Here is a 20,334-nt window from a genome sequence, read left to right on the forward strand (position 1 = left end):
ATTTAGGCTGAAGTTCACTCCACTTGTACTGTATATACTTTTTATATAGTAACCAGGTGCAAGAGAAGATTAATATTACTTATGGCTCTCTACCCATTGGTCCTTTGGAAAGGGTAAAAAAGGAAGAGTGAGAAATACCCATGCAAAATGTTCAATTTTAGTGACAGTTTTAATACATTTATAGTTTTTGATGAAAGTTAATATTGTGTTAAAAAGACTACACTATATATTGAACATGATTTTGTTAAAGTTTCTGGATTATGATGAGTTTTTTGTGTGTGGAATTAATTTTTTTACGTAGCTTTAAAAAAAAATCAGTGATATCGCTACAATGTCTGTAGTGTGACAGTTTGTAGTGATGTGTAGTACTGGGGCATCATGCCGCAGACATGTAGCATGATGTCCCACCCAGTCACATTATCCTGATACCAGGCCGACCAGTCCTAACACTAACCTCTTAATGCTGAGCGCCATGCGCGGCAGCTGTTAGTAACATTTTTGTAAGTCTTTGGTATGACTTAGCCAGGGTTCAATCCTGCATCTGAGGCGGATGCTCTAACCACTAGGCCACTGGAGCAGTAAAGAGAAATGAAGGACATTAAAGTTTGAAAATAGATAATAATGTGAAATATAAGGCTGACTGTGGTGGCAAGCCATCAAAGTTGTATGCTTTGTTCTTGCTTTGAATTTTAATTTACATAACATATGTTCACTAATAAGCTCTGTCTAACTGCAAATAACACAGACCATGATCTACTATTGCATTTTGCACCAACATATCAGGGTCTATGTTGCTTGTTCTACTGACCAATCCTAGCAAACTGCATAGACCCAGATCTGCCATCAAATAATGTGCCAGCAGATCAGGGTATGTGTTGCTTGTTCTACTGATAACTCCTAACAAGCTGCATAATTTGCAGTTGTACTCCCACTTCCAAGCAAATACTCATGGCAGTTTTGCCAATTAGTTTGTTAATTTGGTACATTTTGAATACTTATGATAGCAGACCCAAATCCAAGTTTCTACTAAAGCAGGTCCTTCCTCACTATTGATTTGGAGACAAAGAGTTAGATGGGACAGTGAATCAATACCTATGACCAGGCATGCCTTAGCAAATCTAGGATTGTTGCTGTTCTTGTTGTCGTTGTGTTTATTGTGAAAATTCTTGGTTAATAGGATGGTTGTCTTCACATTTTTCCTCTCTTGCAATTAGTAGTTGTTTCCGATGTTAAAATGCTGCTATTCAATGTCTAATTGGCTGCCATAATGGCTATCATGAAAATCTTTATATGGCTCCTTTTGCACAAATGATTGTATCAAAGCATTTTTTTTCTCCTAAAACACAAATGATTGTATCAGAATGTGGTTTTCCCAAAAATACAAATGGTTATATCAAAATGGGATCTTAAATTTCACTAAATCACAAATGGTTGTTTCAAGATCAGGTTTTCCCTAATTTTCCTAAAACACATGGTTGTAACAGAATGGGTTTTTCCCTAAAACACAAATTGTTGTATCAGAATGGGGTTTTCCCTACAACACAAATGGTTGCCTCAAAATGTGCTTTTCCCTAAAACACAAATTGTTGTATCAGAATGGGGTTTTCCCTACAACACAAATGGTTGCCTCAAAATGTGCTTTTCCCTAAAACACAAATTGTTGTATCAGAATGGGGTTTTCCTTAAAACACAAATGGTTGCCTCAAAATGTGCTTTTCCCTAAAACACAAATTTTTGTATCAGAATGGGGTTTTACCTACAACACAAATGGTTGCCTCAAAATGTGCTTTTCCCTAAAACACAAATTGTTGTATCAGAATGGGGTTTTCCTTAAAACACAAATGGTTGTATCAAAATGGGGGTTACCCTAAAACACGAGCAATATGTAGCTATATAAAAATGATTCACATCTGATCTTTAGAATGATACTTTAGTAGCCTTCATGAAAATCTTGTTATCACTTCTTTCAAAATAAGTGTGGTGTTATAAGAGAATTTCACTTAAACACTTCTTACAAATATGTAATTGGTTCTGAATACAAATGGTGCATATCTGACCATTATCATGGCTGCCCTTGTGTAAAGGCATTTAAAAACTGGAATTAATTGATCTCATTTTTGAGATAGGTCATCCCTTTCTTTTTATTTTTCTTTATTGAGTCTATGATCTCAGAGTACATGTATGTACACAAATTGACCTGACTTAAGATGCATTCTAATGAACAGGTTGATACAAGCACGTAGATATTCATTTGATGGTCAATGGTTCTGACTCAGGTTTTTAGCAGTATGGGCTTGTAAGCATGATAGTACAAACAGACATGAATGGATTTTTGTCAAACTCAGTTTGTGGATATATCTGAAAACTTACCTTGAATTATGATGATTCAATAAGTTGTGTTTTTTCCTTCTAATGAAACTAAAAACTTTTGTTTTGAACAAACTTGGCATGTGGGTAAATCTAGACAGAGTGTGAGACTAATTTGTCAATCTTCTGTCTATGACATCAAGTTCAAGGTAAAAAGCCATGACACTGAATTTTGTTCTGCACTTACGGGTATCTTGCGAACATGTTAATACATAAATAAATATATTTGTTATCAAATTTTTTTGTGTTGGAGTTTTCAAGAGTATTTGAGATTGTTTGAGTACGTATATAAGCTAAAAAAAATAACATTTCAGAAGAAATAGATTTTTTTTGTATGGATTCCTGGAAATTCTTTTAGGCCAGGAAAGCATCAGTCCTTTAAAAGGAATCCTTTTTTGCACCTTTGCTGATGTTTAAGGTGTTTTGTTGTGTGGTGTTTTACAGCACATCAGCTCTAGTAGTGTTTTGGTGTTGTGGCAGATGGATTAAAGTGCCTTACAGCATCTGACCAAGCTGATCCAATGGTGGGATTTGACATCCCAGACCCCATAGGAGGTTAAAGTGCTTTTGAATACTAGTATGTGAAAAGGTACAATGGTTCAGCTCAGAGGAAAACAGCATAATTGTACTTGTTATCATGTCACATTATCATTTATTTCAGATATAGAATTTCTTGCCTTACAAATTTGTAGGTGGAGTCTCCAGTGAATTAACATGGAATTGTCAAGGTGCTTCAGAAGAATCACCCCAAAGTACAAACTACAGATGCCAAAGAAGTTTTGACCTCATGCAGTGGAGTTTGCCATTTCAGCATGGTGACAGGTGGGTGAAGCAATACTTAATTATGTCAAACCATGTGTTGGGTCTTCCATTTCAACATAGTGACAGAATACTAACTGGACACAGCAAATTTGTGCACTTTATCTCTCATGGCATTGTGTGTATTTTGCATAACAATAATAATAATAATGAGCATAATAATGTCTTATTTATAAAGGGCAACAGTTTGGGACAAGTAACCTTCCTTGAGGTCTTCAGCTACATACAAAATTTACTGAGTAAAATTACTCACTTAAGTACACTACCGTAGTCTTTTTCTGCATTTTCTCAATCACTTTCTGTTTCTGTCTGGCAAAGTAAATATTTACACCTGCATAGACAATACTGAACAAATTAGGGAAGCTGAGGAATTTTTTAAACTGTTAACATTATCTTTTTGAGAAATATTCTTTCTTTAGTAGTGAGTATCTTCAAAGGATTAATTGTCTTTAAAATGTATTGCTGATTCATATAATGTACTTCTGCAGGCTGTTTCAGAACAATGTCCATAAATGTTTATTGTAATAATCAATACAAGGCAGAACAGGTTCTGAATTATCACATGGCCAGACATTTTTTAAAAGAAAAAAATGTATTTTTTGCACATTGCAGGTTTGGGGAGTAATTTTTTATATATTTTTATCAAATTCTGTCTTTCTGTAAAATCCTATGGTGTCAGGTCAAAAAGGACCAATACGAAAAAGGCAGTTAAAAAAGGCTTGGTCTCGAAAGGCTGGTAACAGGTCAAAAAGGACCATGGAGGAAATAGCCTGGGTCAAAAAGGACCACTTTAATATTTTGGATTATTTGTCCAATATTTCCCAATATTGCAGGTCAATATTTATTTTATTTGTCAGAACCTGAATATTACTTATAAATATATTCATTCTGGAATAATTCATTTGGACATTCACTGTAAGTTTTTTTTAGATTTATTACTATGATATTAGATTAAGGAGAATTTAATATTCCTGTATTGTCGCATGTTTTTGTTATTATTAAGAGATTTATACAGCTGAAATTGTGTTAGTTTTTTGTTGTTACTTATTCTAATTAGTGAGTAGTATAGTTACACCAGGCTTTTTTTCTAGTCTTTCTATCCCACCATTTCTTCTTCTCTTTCTATCCCACCATTTTTTCTAGTCTTTCTATCCCACCATTTCTTCTTGTCTTTTTATCCCACCATTTTTTCTAGTCTTTCTATCCCACCATTTCTTCTTGTCTTTCTATCCCACCATTTCTTCTTGTCTTTCTATCCCACCATTTCTTCTTGTCTTTCTATCCCACCATAAAAAAATATTTTAATAACCCCATAAATCTCTTTCATTTTTGACTTGACCTTCAGTTTTGGCTTGACCTTCATTGCAACCATAATGCAAAAGGGCAAATGTCTATTTAAAGCAAAGTTATTTCAATATAATTAAACTTTGTATATACATGTATTAACAATATTGAATCATGCAAACTTTCAGTAGTCTTTGCTAATGAAAATATTTATCAGTCATTAATGGAATCATCATTGCTTAATTTAGGCATTACCTTGACAAAGCTGGCATGCACAAGCCAAATGTGGGTTACTCAAATTCATATTCAGTCTATAAATGTAATAACAAATGAATTACTGATTCATTGTACTTAAAAAAAAATTCTTCACAATTAGTAATTGGCCTTATTTCTCACATTCGTGCATTATTGTCTGCTTTTTTCAGAAATTAGTCTTCATTTCTGATATCAACAGACCCAGTTGTGGAATTGATTTGAACATGTTTAATTTGGTCTGTTGTCAGCTTTATTATAATGGATGCATGTTTGAACAGAAAACATAATTTGGCCAATGAACATTTGCCTGAGAAAACGTTTAAATGTAAACTCCACTACAGAATGGAATATACCATACACTGGAATTTATGTTCATTAGGTCCAGTTTGAAAGAGGACATATATGATGTTATAATTCACCTCGAAAATGCCCTTTGAAACTCAGGTCCTGGATTCAATTCTTATTTAGTTGGTAGATCTGATGGTGTAAATTTATGAAAAGCAATTTTGTGTTTTACTGGGACATACAAATTTAGTCTTTTTTAGGAGTCATTAGTATTAGTATACATTCTTTGTGGTGTGAGTAACATGTTGACACCGTCTTAGGTTATAGTATAAATAAATCTCCAAGTATTTTGTCATGTGTAACCATTGGTAATTTGACACTATTATTATGAGGGACTTTTAATGAGGACCTTTCTGTGAGGACTTTTTAATGAGGAGCTTTTTATGAGGGACTTTTTCATTGGCAGTTGTTTGATTAAATATGAACAGTGAATACAAGAAGCACCTTAGTTTTACAGTTGTTATTGCTATCCCATGATAAGATTATGAAAAGTTTTGTGAAGTTTTGATTTTGAAGTCAGACTTGGAATTTTTTGCATTGGACAACATGGTAGCATCAGCATACAAGTCTGTTGAGGATATTGTTTGACCTATATTAAATGGTAAGATCTCATTTATAGCAGGATTTACAGAGGACTCTGGATTGACCTTTGACCTCATTTGGATCTCCATATTGCATAATTGTGTCTGCGTGGAATTGACCCTGAAGTCATTTAATTTGTATGACTTCATCCAAGCCCAGATTGATTTTCATGCAGAAGTTCATGATTGATAAGTAAAATCGTAAGGGAAACAATACATGTTTTTCAAGCAGTTTTGAAATAGTTAAGGAATATGGAAGTTGACCAGTAATTTGTTCATATCATGTTTTGCATTGGTTTGTGATATTGGTATCACCTTGGCAGTTTTCAGTATGTTTGGTACAAAGCTGGTGTTTATCAGCAGGAATAAACTCTGTATTCATGAAAAAGAAGGTAGAAATTGTTTACAACATGCAAATTCATTAAGATTTTATTTTAGACATTTTCTAGTTTCCTAAGCCAAATGCGCACCCTGACTGGTCATAGATCTAAGCTCTCTTTACCAACACATTCAGGTACCAGAGTTCAGAATGGGAATACCAGGATTATTTCTTGGCACCATTCAAAAGGGATATTTTGCATTGAGCATGCACACAATCAAATTCTCTTTAAGAGGTCTTCATGGAAATTTCTTTGGATCATGAACAGGTAAACCATGTACCAGCTCAGGGCACTCCCTTTCAGACTGAATCTCATGCAGTCCCTCTGTCTTCCCAGCATCATGTCACATTCCATGTACCAGCTCAGGGATCTCCCTTTCAGACTGAATCTCATGCAGTCCCTCTGTCTTCCCAGGATCATATCACATTCCATGTACCAGCTCAGGGACTCCCTTTCAGACTGAATCTCATGCAGTCCCTCTGTCTTCCCAGGATCATGTCACATTCCATATACCAGATTAGGGCAATCCCTTTCAGGCTAAATCTCATGCAGTCCCGTTGTCTTCCCAGGATCATGTCATATTTCATGTACCAGCCCAGGGACTCCCTTTCAAACTGAATCTTATGCAGTCCCTCTGTCTTCCCAGGATCATGTCACATTCCATGTACCAGCTCAAGGCACTCCCTTTCAGACTGAATCTCACGCAGTCCCTCTGTCTTCCCAGGATCATATCACATTCCATGTACCAGCTCAGAGCACTCCCTTTCAGACTGAATCTCACGCAGTCCCTCTGTCTTCCCAGGATCACGTCATATTTCATGTACCAGCCCAGGGACTCCCTTTCTGACTGAATCTCATGCAGTCCCTCTGTCTTCCCAGGATCATATCACATTCCATGTACCAGCTCAGAGCACTTTCAGACTGAATCTCACGCAGTCCCTCTGTCTTCCCAGGATCATGTCATATTTCATGTACCAGCCCAGGGACTCCCTTTCTGACTGAATCTCATGCAGTCCGTCTGTCTTCCCAGGATCACGTCACATTCCATGTACCAGCTCAGAGCACTCCCTTTCAGGGTGAATCTCATGCAGTCCCTCTGTCTTCCCAGGATCATGTCACATTTCAGAACCAGGCTCATGTCAGTAATGTAAAACTACTAGAATGATGAGCAAGATTTTGTTCCAAGTCCTGCAATCTCATGATTTACTCTTGCTTCACTTTGGATTTCTTATAGATATATATTATTCTAATCACATTCCATGTCAGCATTTCATTCACCTGGGCATAGAGTTCTGAACCTCCTTAAACCCATTTGTCTTTTTAAATGACATGGCTTGAGGATCATCTCATTCTTCCATGTTAGGTTCCTTTCATTATGGACCCAGTTTTCATTGCTAACAACAAGCTCCTGTTAAGGACCAATCATTTGTCTTTTATCATGAAGCAGCAGCTGTCTTATTTTGATGCTGCTTGCCAGTGGCATATACAGCACCATGTCGAGGCTCTGAAGTGGACTGAAGTAATAAGAGGGATACTAGAGTTCAGAGGAGGGAATTTAATATTTCCAGAATCCATTGGGTTATCTGCTATTAAAAGAAAGAACTAAGCCAAGATCAGATGAATTTCTTTTTCATTTAAGCACACCGAGTCAGAACAGTTATGATGAGGATCATTTAGGCACACTGTGTGGGGACAGTCATGATGAGGATAATTTAGGCACACCGAGTGGGGACAGTCATAATGAGGATCATTTAGGCACACCGAGTGGGAACAGTCACTATGAAGATCTGAGTGCAACTCTTCTCTAACATTATTCACATTATAGGTTTGAGGAAAGAAATGACATTCTTCATCATTTACCACAGAGGCTTCTCATCCTAAAGAGTTCAGTATGACCTGGTGGGACCTATATCAACAACACATTCAGCTTCATTCCCAGGTCGTTGAGCAGTTTCATAACATGTGGCATACTCTACTCTCTCTGGTTCACAGAAGCAACTCTTTTATGTATACTGTGTCCATTCATTAATCTGAATGAACCACAAACTCATGAGGCACTTAAAGTTGCATCACAAATGTTATTAGACCAGAGCTTGGACCATCTCTGGGGTAAGGGATGCAGATCCATTCACCTTCTTTCTGATAAAACCAACTCCAGGATAAGGGTAACAGATCCATTTGCCTTCTGCCATTCATACCATCTCCAGGTTAAGGGATGCAGATACATTCACCTTCTTTCTATTCAGACCATCTGCAGGATAAGGGATGCAGATACATTCACCTTCTTTCTATTCAGACCATCTCCAGTATAAGGGATGCAGATACATTCACCTTCTTTCTATTCAGACCATCTCCAGGATAAGGGATGCAGATACATTCAGCTTCTTTCTATTCAGACCATCTCCAGGATAAGGGATGCAGATACATTCAGCTTCTTTCTATTCAGACCATCTCCAGGAAAAGGCATGCAGATACATTCAGCTTCTTTCTATTCAGACCATTTCCAGGATAAGGGATGCAGATGCATTCAGCTTCTTTCTATTCAGACCAACTCCAAGAAAAGGCATGCAGATACATTCACCTTCTTTCTATTCAGACCATCTCTAGGATATGGGATGCAGATACATTCACCTTCTTTCTATTCAGACCAACTCCAGGATAAGGGATGCAGATACATTCAGCTTCTTTCTATTCAGACCAACTCCAGGAAAAGGCATGCAGATACATTCAGCTTCTTTCTGTTCAGACCAACTCCAGGATAAGGGATGCAGATACATTCAGCTTCATTCTATTCAGACAAACTCCAGGATAAGGCATGCAGATACATTCACCTTCTTTCTATTCAGACCATCTCTAGGATATGGGATGCAGATACATTCACCTTCTTTCTATTCAGACCATCTCCAGGATAAGGGATGCAGATACATTCACCTTCTTTCTATTCAGACCAATTCCAGGAAAAGGCATGCAGATACATTCAGCTTCTTTCTATTCAGACCATTTCCAGGATAAGGGATGCAGATACATTCAGCTTCTTTCTATTCAGACCAACTCCAGTATAAGGCATGCAGATACATTCAGCTTCTTTCTATTCAGACCATCTCCAGGATAAAGGATGCAGATACATTCACCTTCTTTCTATTCAGACCATTTCCAGGATAAGGGATGCAGATACATTCACCTTCTTTCTATTCAGACCAATTCCAGGAAAAGGCATGCAGATACATTCACCTTCTTTCTATTCAGACCATCTCCAGGATAAAGGATGCAGATACATTCACCTTCTTTCTATTCAGACCAATTCCAGGAAAAGGCATGCAGATACATTCAGCTTCTTTCTATTCAGACCATCTCCAGGATAAAGGATGCAGATACATTCACCTTCTTTCTATTCAGACCAATTCCAGGAAAAGGCATGCAGATACATTCAGCTTCTTTCTATTCAGACCAACTCCAGGATAAGGGATGCAGATACATTCAGCTTCTTTCTATTCAGATCATCTCCAGGATAAGGGATGCAGATACATTCAGCTTCTTTCTATTCAGACCATCTCTAGGATAAGGGATGCAGATACATTCACCTTCTTTCTATTCAGACCATCTCTGGGATATGGGATGCAGATATATTCACCTTTCTATCTGAACCATCTCTAGGATATGTGATGCATGTCCATTCACATTCTACCTATTCTTCTATGTGTTGGGATAAGATAATGATTTTGAAGAAGACAGTTTGGGGAGTGAAATACCTTTCTTCTATTTTACTTACATGATGATGGGCATGCCTTTACAAACTTTCCACATTATATCCCTGGAAGGGCATGCACATCTACACCAGTAGTAATTGATGATGACATGCCTTGACAAGCCCTCCATGTTATATCCCTGGAAGGGCATGCACATCCACACAAGCAGTAACTGATGATAGCATGCAAGACAAGCCCTCCATGTTATATCTCTGGAAGGGCATGCACATCTACACCACTAGTAACTGATGATGGCATGACTTGACAAGTCCTCCATGTTATATCCCTGGAAGGGAATGCACATCTACACCAGCAGTAACTGATGATGGCATGCCTTGACAAGTCCTCCATGTTATATCCCTGGAAGGGCATGCACATCCACACCAGCAGTAACTGATGATGGCATGACTTGACAAGTCCTCCATGTTATATCCCTGGAAGGGCATGCACATCTACACCAGCAGTAACTGATGATGGCATGCCTTGACAAGTCCTCCATGTTATATCCCTGGAAGGGAATGCACATCTACACCAGCAGTAACTGATGATGGCATGCCTTGACAAGTCCTCCATGTTATATCCCTGGAAGGGCATGCACATCTACACCAGCAGTAACTGATGATGGCATGCCTTGACAAGTCCTCCATGTTATATCCCTGGAAGGGCATGCACATCTACACCAGTAGTAACTGATGATGGCATGCCTTGACAAGTCCTCCATGTTACATCCCTGGAAGGGCATGCACATCTACACCAGCAGTAACTGATGACGGCATGCCTTGACAAGTCCTCCATGTTATATCCCTGGAAGGTCATGCACATCTACACCAGTAGTAACTGATGATGGCATGCCTTGACAAACCCTCCATGTTATATCCCTGGAAGGGAATCCTCATCCACACCAATAGTAACTGATGATGGCATGCCTTGACAAACCCTCCATGTTATATCCCTGGAAGGGAATCCTCATCCACACCAATAGTAACTGATGATGGCATGCTTTGACAAGTCCTCCATGTTATATCCCTGGAAGGGCATGCACATCTACACCAGTAGTAACTGATGATGGCATGCAAGACAAGCCCTCCATGTTATATCCCTGGAAGGGCATGCACATCTACACCAGTAGTAACTGATGATGGCATGCCTTGACAAACCCTCCATGTTATATCCCTGGAAGGGAATCCTCATCCACACCAATAGTAACTGATGATGGCATGCTTTGACAAGTCCTCCATGTTATATCCCTGGAAGGGCATGCACATCCACACCAGTAGTAACTGATGATAGCATGCCTTGACAAACCATCCATGTTATATTCCTGGAAGGGCATGTACATCCACAGCAATAGTAAATGATGATTGATGTTATTTGGCACTGATCTTTGATCCAAGCAGAGTGACTCTCCTCTGACAGTCACATTGGCAAGCAAACCAGCCTTGTAGCAAATTTCTTACTAAAACAAATTTGGTGAATGTCATCCTTAGTTTTAAAGGAACCAGATCTGTTGGAGTTGGATGTTCCCATCATTTTCTCATAATGTATTATAATCATTTAAGTATTAATGGAAAAAAATGTTCCAAATTTGGTTTCTTTTTATTTTGGAACAAACTTTTTGATTGGCTTTCAGAGGAAACAAGCTGCTTTTTTGTGATCAATAATGAATAAGGATGGAACATAGTTTAACCATGTCAGCTTTCTGATTTGTCTGCATTGGCTTGAAAATTTTGCTGTTATGCATAGGTTCAGGTTTACATTACCTTAGTTCAAATATGTAGTTTCAATTTCTCACCAAGCGTGTTTTGTAGTTTAGCACATGGATTGATGTAACTTTGAGGGAATTAAACTATCAAGCTAAATGTAGGACACCATTACTAAAAGTAGAAATATATTTTTAACAATTTCTCATCAAACACTGCTCATGAACATTTTGGCCAAATATGTCAGCAAGCATCTTGAATAGAATAGAATTGGACCAAATTTACCAATCACCCCAGCATGGATCATTTTCATTTTTTTTTAAAATCATGCTGATCCTTCATTCATTATCTATGTACATGTACTTAATAGTAGAAGAAAAAAGAAATTGATTCCCAGAAACTGCTCAACAGAAATTTGAAAGCAAAGTGTCATGGAGGTCTTTCAGATTTGTTCAGATGATGACCATCATTACTAAGATAAAAAAGACCACATAAAAACACCTTCATCTCAAAAACTGCTCAGCAAATTCAAACAAATTAAAGCCAGCAGTCTGGAATAAAGGTATTTTAAATTTGTTCTAATAATGCTGATTTGTCAACAACTATGGTTTTATCATTTATAACCTTTAAATTACATCCTTTTAAAAACCACTTAACAGAATTTAATAAAATTTAAAAGAAAGCGTTCTGGCTGAAAAAGTGGCCATTACTAGAAAGCAACTTCATGATTTTAATTTTTTATATCGCTTGCTCAAGGCACAATGAGGCTGACTCTTAGAGAAAACATCCTGGCATAAAGGCCTTCCAGTGTTGATGTGCAATGACCATTTAATTGCGGAAAGAGGTCGGGGACATCATATTTTTAAGATTAATGGGGGCCTTACAGGCAATACAGCAATAAATAATGTCTCTATCCAGTATTGGCATTAATGCTTTATCAACACAAATCAACTGTGCAAAAATGAGTGAGTGCTTGTTATTGTCTTTTAATCAATTCATTGAATAGCTAGAATCATCCTGGATCAATAAACTGTCAGTATTTTAACAAGATTAAGATAAAAAATAATAATAAAAAGAGTTAATGTGAATGTTCATTTCAGTGTGTCAAATATGTTCTGGTTTGTGCCGATGTTACTACAGGTATCCCTGTCATTTTGACACTCCAGACTTATATCTTATATCGATATAATGTTCGTGCTGTACTCTGTCAACCAGGATTTGTGAAATTTAGTCTTGCTGGGCTTTACTTGTTTTTGCTGGTAGCTTATTACTTCTTGAATCATTTTCGAAACTGAATCACACTTAAACACTGTTCCAATAAATGAAAACTCATGCTTAGCATTTTATATATGGAGTAGAATCTGACTTCAGAGAAACATTGCTGCTGTTTACAAACTTACCAATGATAATTTCATATAGATGACTCTAAAATTGGCCTGTAATAACATGCTGTTTGAAATACAACTAGTAGCTCTTCGATTTATTTATAACTTAAAATGAATCAGGTTGTTCCACTCCATGAACTTTAAATATGCAAATTAGCATTATCGGCTAATCCCACAACAACCTTTAAGGACTTAAGATATACTTCTAGGCATAGTCAGCCAAATTATGTAATACTTGAAATGGTGGTGGTTTTATAATACCTGACCACCTTGCATTTTAATTACCTTTATGAGAATTTGATGTATAAACTCCCCCAATGATAATTTTATATGAACTCTAAGCAAGACAGTTTACCATTTATACATGTTACATGCATATATTGAGGTGGTGATGTTTTATTACCGTTAAATACATGTTACATGTTATAGGTATATATTGAGTTGGTGTTGTTTTTTTTATACTGTTTATACATGGTAAGTGTCACAGGTATATATTGAAGTGGTGTTTTTTATATACTGTTTATACATGGTAAGTGTCACAGGTATATATTGAGGTGGTGCCTTTTTATATACTGTTTATACATGGTAAGTGTCACAAGTATATATTGAAGTGGTGTTTTTTATATACTGTTTATACATGGTAAGTGTCACAGGTATATATTGAGGTGGTGCCTTTTTATATACTGTTTATACATGGTAAGTGTCACAGGTATATATTGAAGTGGTGTTTTTTATATACTGTTTATACATGGTAAGTGTCACAGATATATATTGAGGTGGTGCCTTTTTAACTGTTTATACATGGTAAGTGTCACAGGTATATATTGAGGTGGTGCCTTGTTATATACTGTTTATACATGGTAAGTGTCACAGGTATATATTGAAGTGGTGTTTTTTATATACTGTTTATACATGGTAAGTGTCACAGGTATATATTGAGGTGGTGCCTTTTTATATACTGTTTATACATGGTAAGTGTCACAGGTATATATTGAAGTGGTGTTTTTTATATACTGTTTATACATGGTAAGTGTCTGAGGTATATATTGAGGTGGTGCCTTTTTAACTGTTTATACATGGTAAGTGTCTGAGGTATATATTGAGGTGGTGCCTTTTTAACTGTTTATACATGTTAAGTGTCTGAGGTATATATTGAGGTCGTGAGTGAAGATTACTCAAAATCATCTTTTTCTAAACATGATCATGTTGAGGCATTTGGGATTTTAAAATCATGCTTTTAGTTCAACACATTGTGTATGCTATATATTACACAATGTAAAAAAGTCCATTAACTTGTATTTCTTGATTGATTGGTTTTGCTTACAGTTGTTATTTTGTATATTTATCTTTGTCTTGTGTAATACTGACTCTTCAGATAATTGTATATATCTATTTATTGATAATAAAATCTTCTGTTATCAAATTGTTGGCATTACCTCTTTCATCTAGTTCTTGACTCAATGTCAAAATTCCATTATTAATTAGACTAATTGTTTTTATTGGAATCCAAAAAGGACAATCTGTTTTTTCAGTTGGCTTTCATGATGCTGAATCTGTATTATGAAGAAACAAATTATGGATAGTATTTCAAAATGGCACAAATCCTTAGAAACTGGGACAGTTTGGTATTGGTGAGGTGTTTAACTGAGCTTCAGTGCCTTCGAACAGCTTGCTTCTTTTTATATTCGACCTGTCCCCAGTGAAAGAGACATATTGGTTTTATGCTGTCTTCATCCATCCATCCCATTTAGCTTGTAAGCAAGAGATTTATAAAAAAAAAACATTGAGCAAACAGAGAAAACTGGATACTTAGATACCTTGAGTGGCTCCTAAGACCTGATTAAGGGTTAAGGAAATTAAACCCTAACCCTAAGACCAGATATGGGGCTAGGGTTAGAGTTAAGGAAAGAAAACTCTAACCCTAAGAACAATAGGGGCTGTTGACTGGGTTTTGTATTTTCATGGTCACATTATGCTACTATGGTGGAGATGGGGAAGGATTGTTTTGCTTTAAAAGACAAATTCCTTGTGGTACAGAAATTCTGTTTTGATAAGTATAGGCAGGCTTCCAGCACTTTTAAATGCCATCTTTGGAGATTAAAACAGTTGAAGTTTTGTGGATAAATTTCTTTCATGCAGTTGAAACCAAAATATTCAGAGCTCATAAGCAATACACAGCATGTATATTTGTATTCCTTTGACTTTTTATCTTCAGGGTCAAATTTTTGGCCAAGACAAAGAATGGAGGACGGACAGATTACATTGATCGAGATGACTTTAATACAAAGAAGCACTACAGCCTCAATGGAAAGGACCTGACATATACTTATGAGCTAGGATTTGATTTCATTAAACCCTATCATTGCACACTGAGTGGCAGTTGTACAGATCAGCCCCTAGATGTTCCAGACTTTGTAGATGTAGTAAGTTTTGAAGCAAAGTACTTATTTTCATTGACTTACCCATGGTAGTCCAATAGTACTTACAAATATTAATGTGACTAACCCTTTGTTATCTACTAGTATTTGTCAAGCATTGCAATGACTAATCCATGGTTGTACAGTAGTATTTTTCAGAGTTAATGTCAGTAACCTATTGTTGTTAAGTAGTACTTGTACATTACAGTAATTGACCCATGATGGTTGTACAGTAGTATTTTTCAGCATTAATGTCAGTAACCTATTGTTGTTAAGTAGCACTTGTACATTACAGTAATTGATCCATGGTTGTACAATACATGGCACTTATTTTGCATTCAGGCCCAATCAGAGAGGGGTTCGGGGGGAAATAATAAGGGACGTCAAAAAGCATTTTTTTTTAAAAATAAACAATTCTGAAAATAATAAATTTTTATACTTAGTTGTCTTCTAAATCTTTATATTTTAAATTATATATATTATATTTATATTTAAATTACTTTAACCAGGGCCTAGGGGCCTCAAACTCTAGATGCGACCCACTGCATCTTTCAGCCTCTGAAGGAGCCTTCATGCATTACAATGTCTAACCTGTAATTCCCCAGTAGTACTTGTCAAACATTACAGTGTCTAACCCATGGTTATCCATTAGTACTTGTCAATCATTACAGTGTCTAACCCATGGTTATCCATTAGTACATATCAAACATAACAGTGACTAGCCCATGATATCCATTAGTACTTGTCAATCATTATGGTGACTAACACATGATATCCATTAGTACTTGTCTGTCATTACAGTGAATAGCCCATGATATCCATTAGTACTTGTCAGTCATTACAGTGACTAACACATGATATCCATTAGTACTTGTCAGTCATTACAGTGAATAGCCCATGATATCCATTAGTACTTGTCAATCATTACAGTGACTTTTAAACACATGGTTATCCATTAGTACTTGTCAATCATTACAGTGCAAATATTGATGAAAGTCAGGGAAAAACCCAGGAACTAAACTGATCATGAGTTAAATTGAGTTCTAACCAGAATATTCAGAGGGTACAATATGTATTATTTGGGTGCTTGCAATAAACATATATGCTGAGTCAATCCAAATGCTCTGTGGAGTAGATTGGTCTAGTAGACTTTAATTTTCAAAATTTTAGCTTGATATCCGTATCTTTCCTTACGTGGAAGCTATGAAAACCACTCTAGCATCACAAGAGGCAAACATTGTGTTCGCAAAGCGTAGCTGCTTACCAGATGGCCTAGCAAATTTTAAATGTTGCTAGATCGAGTGATACACGCATGAAATGGTTATGAACGTTACTTATTTTCTCAGATTTTGTGAGTATTAAAATCAGAGTTGATAAAATGTGAGCTGGTACTCGCGATTTGCATTGCTAGTCGCATGAGGACACAAGTTTGGCAACCCACATTTTCAAATGTTGTAGAGAAAAAAAAAAAAAATTAAATGAAAGTCATATACTGGTTATAATCAAAACACAAAAACAAAAGAACTCAAAGTTTTCCTTATTTATATATTTCGAGAACAACTTCTGGAGTTTTGTTGTATCGTGGGACTACCATGTTGACATGTGCTCTCTGCTTGATAAATCAGACTGGCCAGATTGCTGGTTTATACAAAAAGTATCTGACTGTCATTTAATATCATTGAATTTCTCTACAACAACATTAAAATGGAGTTTGTTGTTGATAGGACATGACTAATGAACTTCCCGTGTCATCATTTGAGATTCGTGAAGTGACTAGTAATGCAAATGGCGAGTACCTGGTCAGGTTTCATCAATGCCATAGGTTTGTCTAGTCTATCAGTGGAACAAAGACATAACGATTATAATACTTGCCCTTTATGAGAATAGAAATAACTTTTCTACCTATTTCTTGCAGGTATAAGTCAATATAACATAAGTTTAAATTTTCTAGGCCCACTGGTAAGTACTACCATATGTCGCTACCACAAGGTGGCTGCAAATTCCAAATTTTCAGTATCCAATTGCAATTACCTCACACCATAATTTGAATGTTCAAATATGAAAAATGGGGTATTAATATTTGGAGGAAACCCGGATTAGAGAATGGACTGCTATTCGTTTCAATCCAAATTTGTAGTCCAAATTGTTGAATCTCAGAGCTGAAATGAGAAATTGTCATCCCTTGTATTATATATTAAAAATCTATTCTAGCCCCTGTATCTATACAGGTTTGGGGACTGGTTTAACAAATTACAAGACATGTTGATTTTACAGAAAATTCAGTCCTTGTTTACATAACAGTATATAATTTTGAAGGTCTTTTGTCAAAATTTATAGCAACATTTTTGAAAATGATTTTTTAATGATGGATTTTTAACCAGATCTTCTTAAGAGATTAGGTTGTTTGAAAATCTTGCTTGGGATTTTATATGTACAGATAAATTACAGGTTAAACTCTCTTTGTTACATGACAAGATTCTAATTATTTGCATTTATTGTTTTTTTATGCTGTAATAGGAAATGTTTACTTTGTATGTTGTTTCATAAAGGTAAATTTTCTTTCACAGAAACCGGTGACCATTACATGGAGTGGTTGGTTGGATGACTTATCTGGTGTGGGAATGTATCAGTATGAGTTGTTTGCCTTGATTGCTAAAGGCTCAAATGAATTGATGACGGGAAACCTCATAGCAGGACCTACAGACATAAATGGTGCCGAGTCACGGGTATGATTACGAAATAAAATTTTTAGCATGAAATGGTAGTTTTTATGATCTGAAAATGAGATTCTTGGGAAACCCAACATTTGTGACATTAAATCAGTTAAAACAATTAAATCAATCAAATCAATAATTAGACATTGATTACAAGATTGTTATCACCATTGTAACAAATATTTGTATTGTTATTTCAAAAAAGACAAGAACTGAATGTAAAATCCAAATACATTTGGTTCTCAACAGCAAAGAATACAACTCAAGTAGGAATGACAAAAGTAAATGTTTTATTAATTAAATTGGATCTGTTGCCAAACCCATGTTACATGCTACTTTGAATTCATTTTTTTAAGTATAAATTTCATGATTTTGTGAAAAAGCCATGTTTATTTTTTGGGCTGCCACAAAACACAGTATATGATATAATCATGTTCATCCATCTGTCTATCTGTTTTCAATTTGGTTTCTGCACTATAGCCTAAGTTGTCCACCACTTTCAGTTGTTAAACTTGAGAATAACTTGCACTGGTGGAGAAAGGAAGAACTCTTCTGATTTCAGACTTGTAAGTTCAAAGGTCAAGCTCACTGACTGAAATACTGAAAATGATTTCTACACGATAAATAGAATTCTTTGCTATCTACAGTTACACAGATATGTGGATAGCTTGCACATGAAGTAAGGAAGAATCCTATCAATTTCAAAGTCCAAATGTTTAATAAAAGTCACCATCACTGACTGAAGACAAATGGTTTCATCTCAATAACTTCAATTCTACATGACATCCAGCATTCAGACTTGGTGGATGGCTTGCACTTGTATTAGAACACGGGCTATAGTTTAGGGTCAAAGGTCAGGGTTCTTGACTGAAACAAGAAAATCGTTTTCTGCACAATAACATTGGTTCTTCATCATAGACCTTGCCCAAAGTTTGTGGATGGCTTGCTCTTAGGGAAAGGAGGAAGTCTGATAATGTTTGGTTCAAAAGGTCAAAGGTCAATGTCTTTCTGGTTGCAGAGAATAAAACTGGCTTCTGTACACAATTTTCAGTTATTTACATAGAGGACTGTCAAACTTGGTACAGGTGTACAGTTTGTCTTTCATGGCATTCATTGTACTCTTGCTGAATTTATGTAATGGAGACCTATTGTTTTCACAGAACCATCATTATTTGTTAGGTCTTTAAACTCATGGAGTAGTAATGGAGTCCTATTGTTTCCACAGAAACATCATTATTTGTTAGGTCTTTAAACTCATGGAGTTGTAATGGAGTCCTGTTGTTTCCACAGAAACATCATTATTTGTTAGGTCTTTAAACTCATGGAGTTGTAATGGAGTCCTATTGTTTCCACAGAACCATCATTATTTGTTAGGTCTTTAAACTCATGGAGTAGTAATGGAGTCCTATTGTTTCCACAGAAACATTATTTGTTAGGTCTTTAAACTCATGGAGTTGTAATGGAGTCCTATTGTTTCCACAGAAACATCATTATTTGTTAGGTCTTTAAACTTATGGAGTAGTAGTGGAGTCCTAATGTTTCCACAGAAACATCATTATTTGTTAGGTCTTTCAAGTTTTGGAGTAGTAAAGGAGTCTTCCTGTTTCTGTAGAAAGGTCATTATTTGTTAGGTCTTTAAACTCATGGAGTAGTAATGGATAGCGTCCTATTGTTTCCACAGAAACATCATTATTTGTTAGGTCTTTAAACTCATGGTGTGATAAAGGAGTCCAATTGTTTCCACAGAAACATCAATATTTGTTAGGTCTTTAAACTCATGGAGTAGTAATAGAGTCCTATTTTTCCACAGAAAGATCATTATTTGTTAGGTCTTTAAATATTTGGAGTAGTGATGGAGTCCTATTGTTTCCAAATAAAGATCATTATTTGTTAGGTCTGTAAGTTCACTGAGTATTAAAGGAGACCTATTGTTTCTATAGAAAGATCGTTATTTGTTAGGTCTTAAAACTCATGGAGTAGTAATGGAGTCCTATTGTTTCCAAATAGAGATTGTTATTTGTTTGGTCTGTAAGTTCATGGAGTCATAAAGGAGACCTATTTTTCCACAGAAAGATGGTTATTTGTTAGATCTTTAAATTTGTGGAGTAGGAAAGGAGTCCTATTGTTTCAAAAAAAAGATCGTTATTTGTAAGGTCTTTAAATATTTGTAGTAGGAAAGGAGTCCTATTTTTTCCATAGAAAGATTATTTGTTAAGTCTTTAAACTCATGGATTAGTAATGGAGTCCTATTGTTTCCAAATAAAGATTGTTATTTATTAGATCTGTAAGTTCATGGAGCAGTAAAGGAGACCTATCATTTCCACAGAAAGATCATGATTTG

At 35.9% G+C, this 20,334-nt stretch overlaps 1 protein-coding gene across 1 annotated transcript in view; it reads left to right on the forward strand.

The window, feature by feature from the left end:
- The window catches only part of LOC149790377 (uncharacterized), a 280,245-nt gene that overhangs the window by 65,531 nt on the left and 194,380 nt on the right, over positions 1-20,334 (forward strand). Inside the window, exons 9-11 of the mRNA XM_089972426.1 lie at positions 3,060-3,189; positions 15,078-15,285; positions 17,847-18,005. Coding sequence (XP_089828552.1) covers positions 3,060-3,189; positions 15,078-15,285; positions 17,847-18,005 — 497 coding nt within the window. The remainder of the gene's footprint in view (positions 1-3,059; positions 3,190-15,077; positions 15,286-17,846; positions 18,006-20,334) is intronic.

Source organism: Sinohyriopsis cumingii, chromosome 10, assembly GCF_028554795.1.
Source record: "Sinohyriopsis cumingii isolate HCF-2022 chromosome 10, ASM2855479v2, whole genome shotgun sequence".
Lineage (NCBI taxonomy): Eukaryota > Metazoa > Mollusca > Bivalvia > Unionida > Unionidae > Sinohyriopsis > Sinohyriopsis cumingii.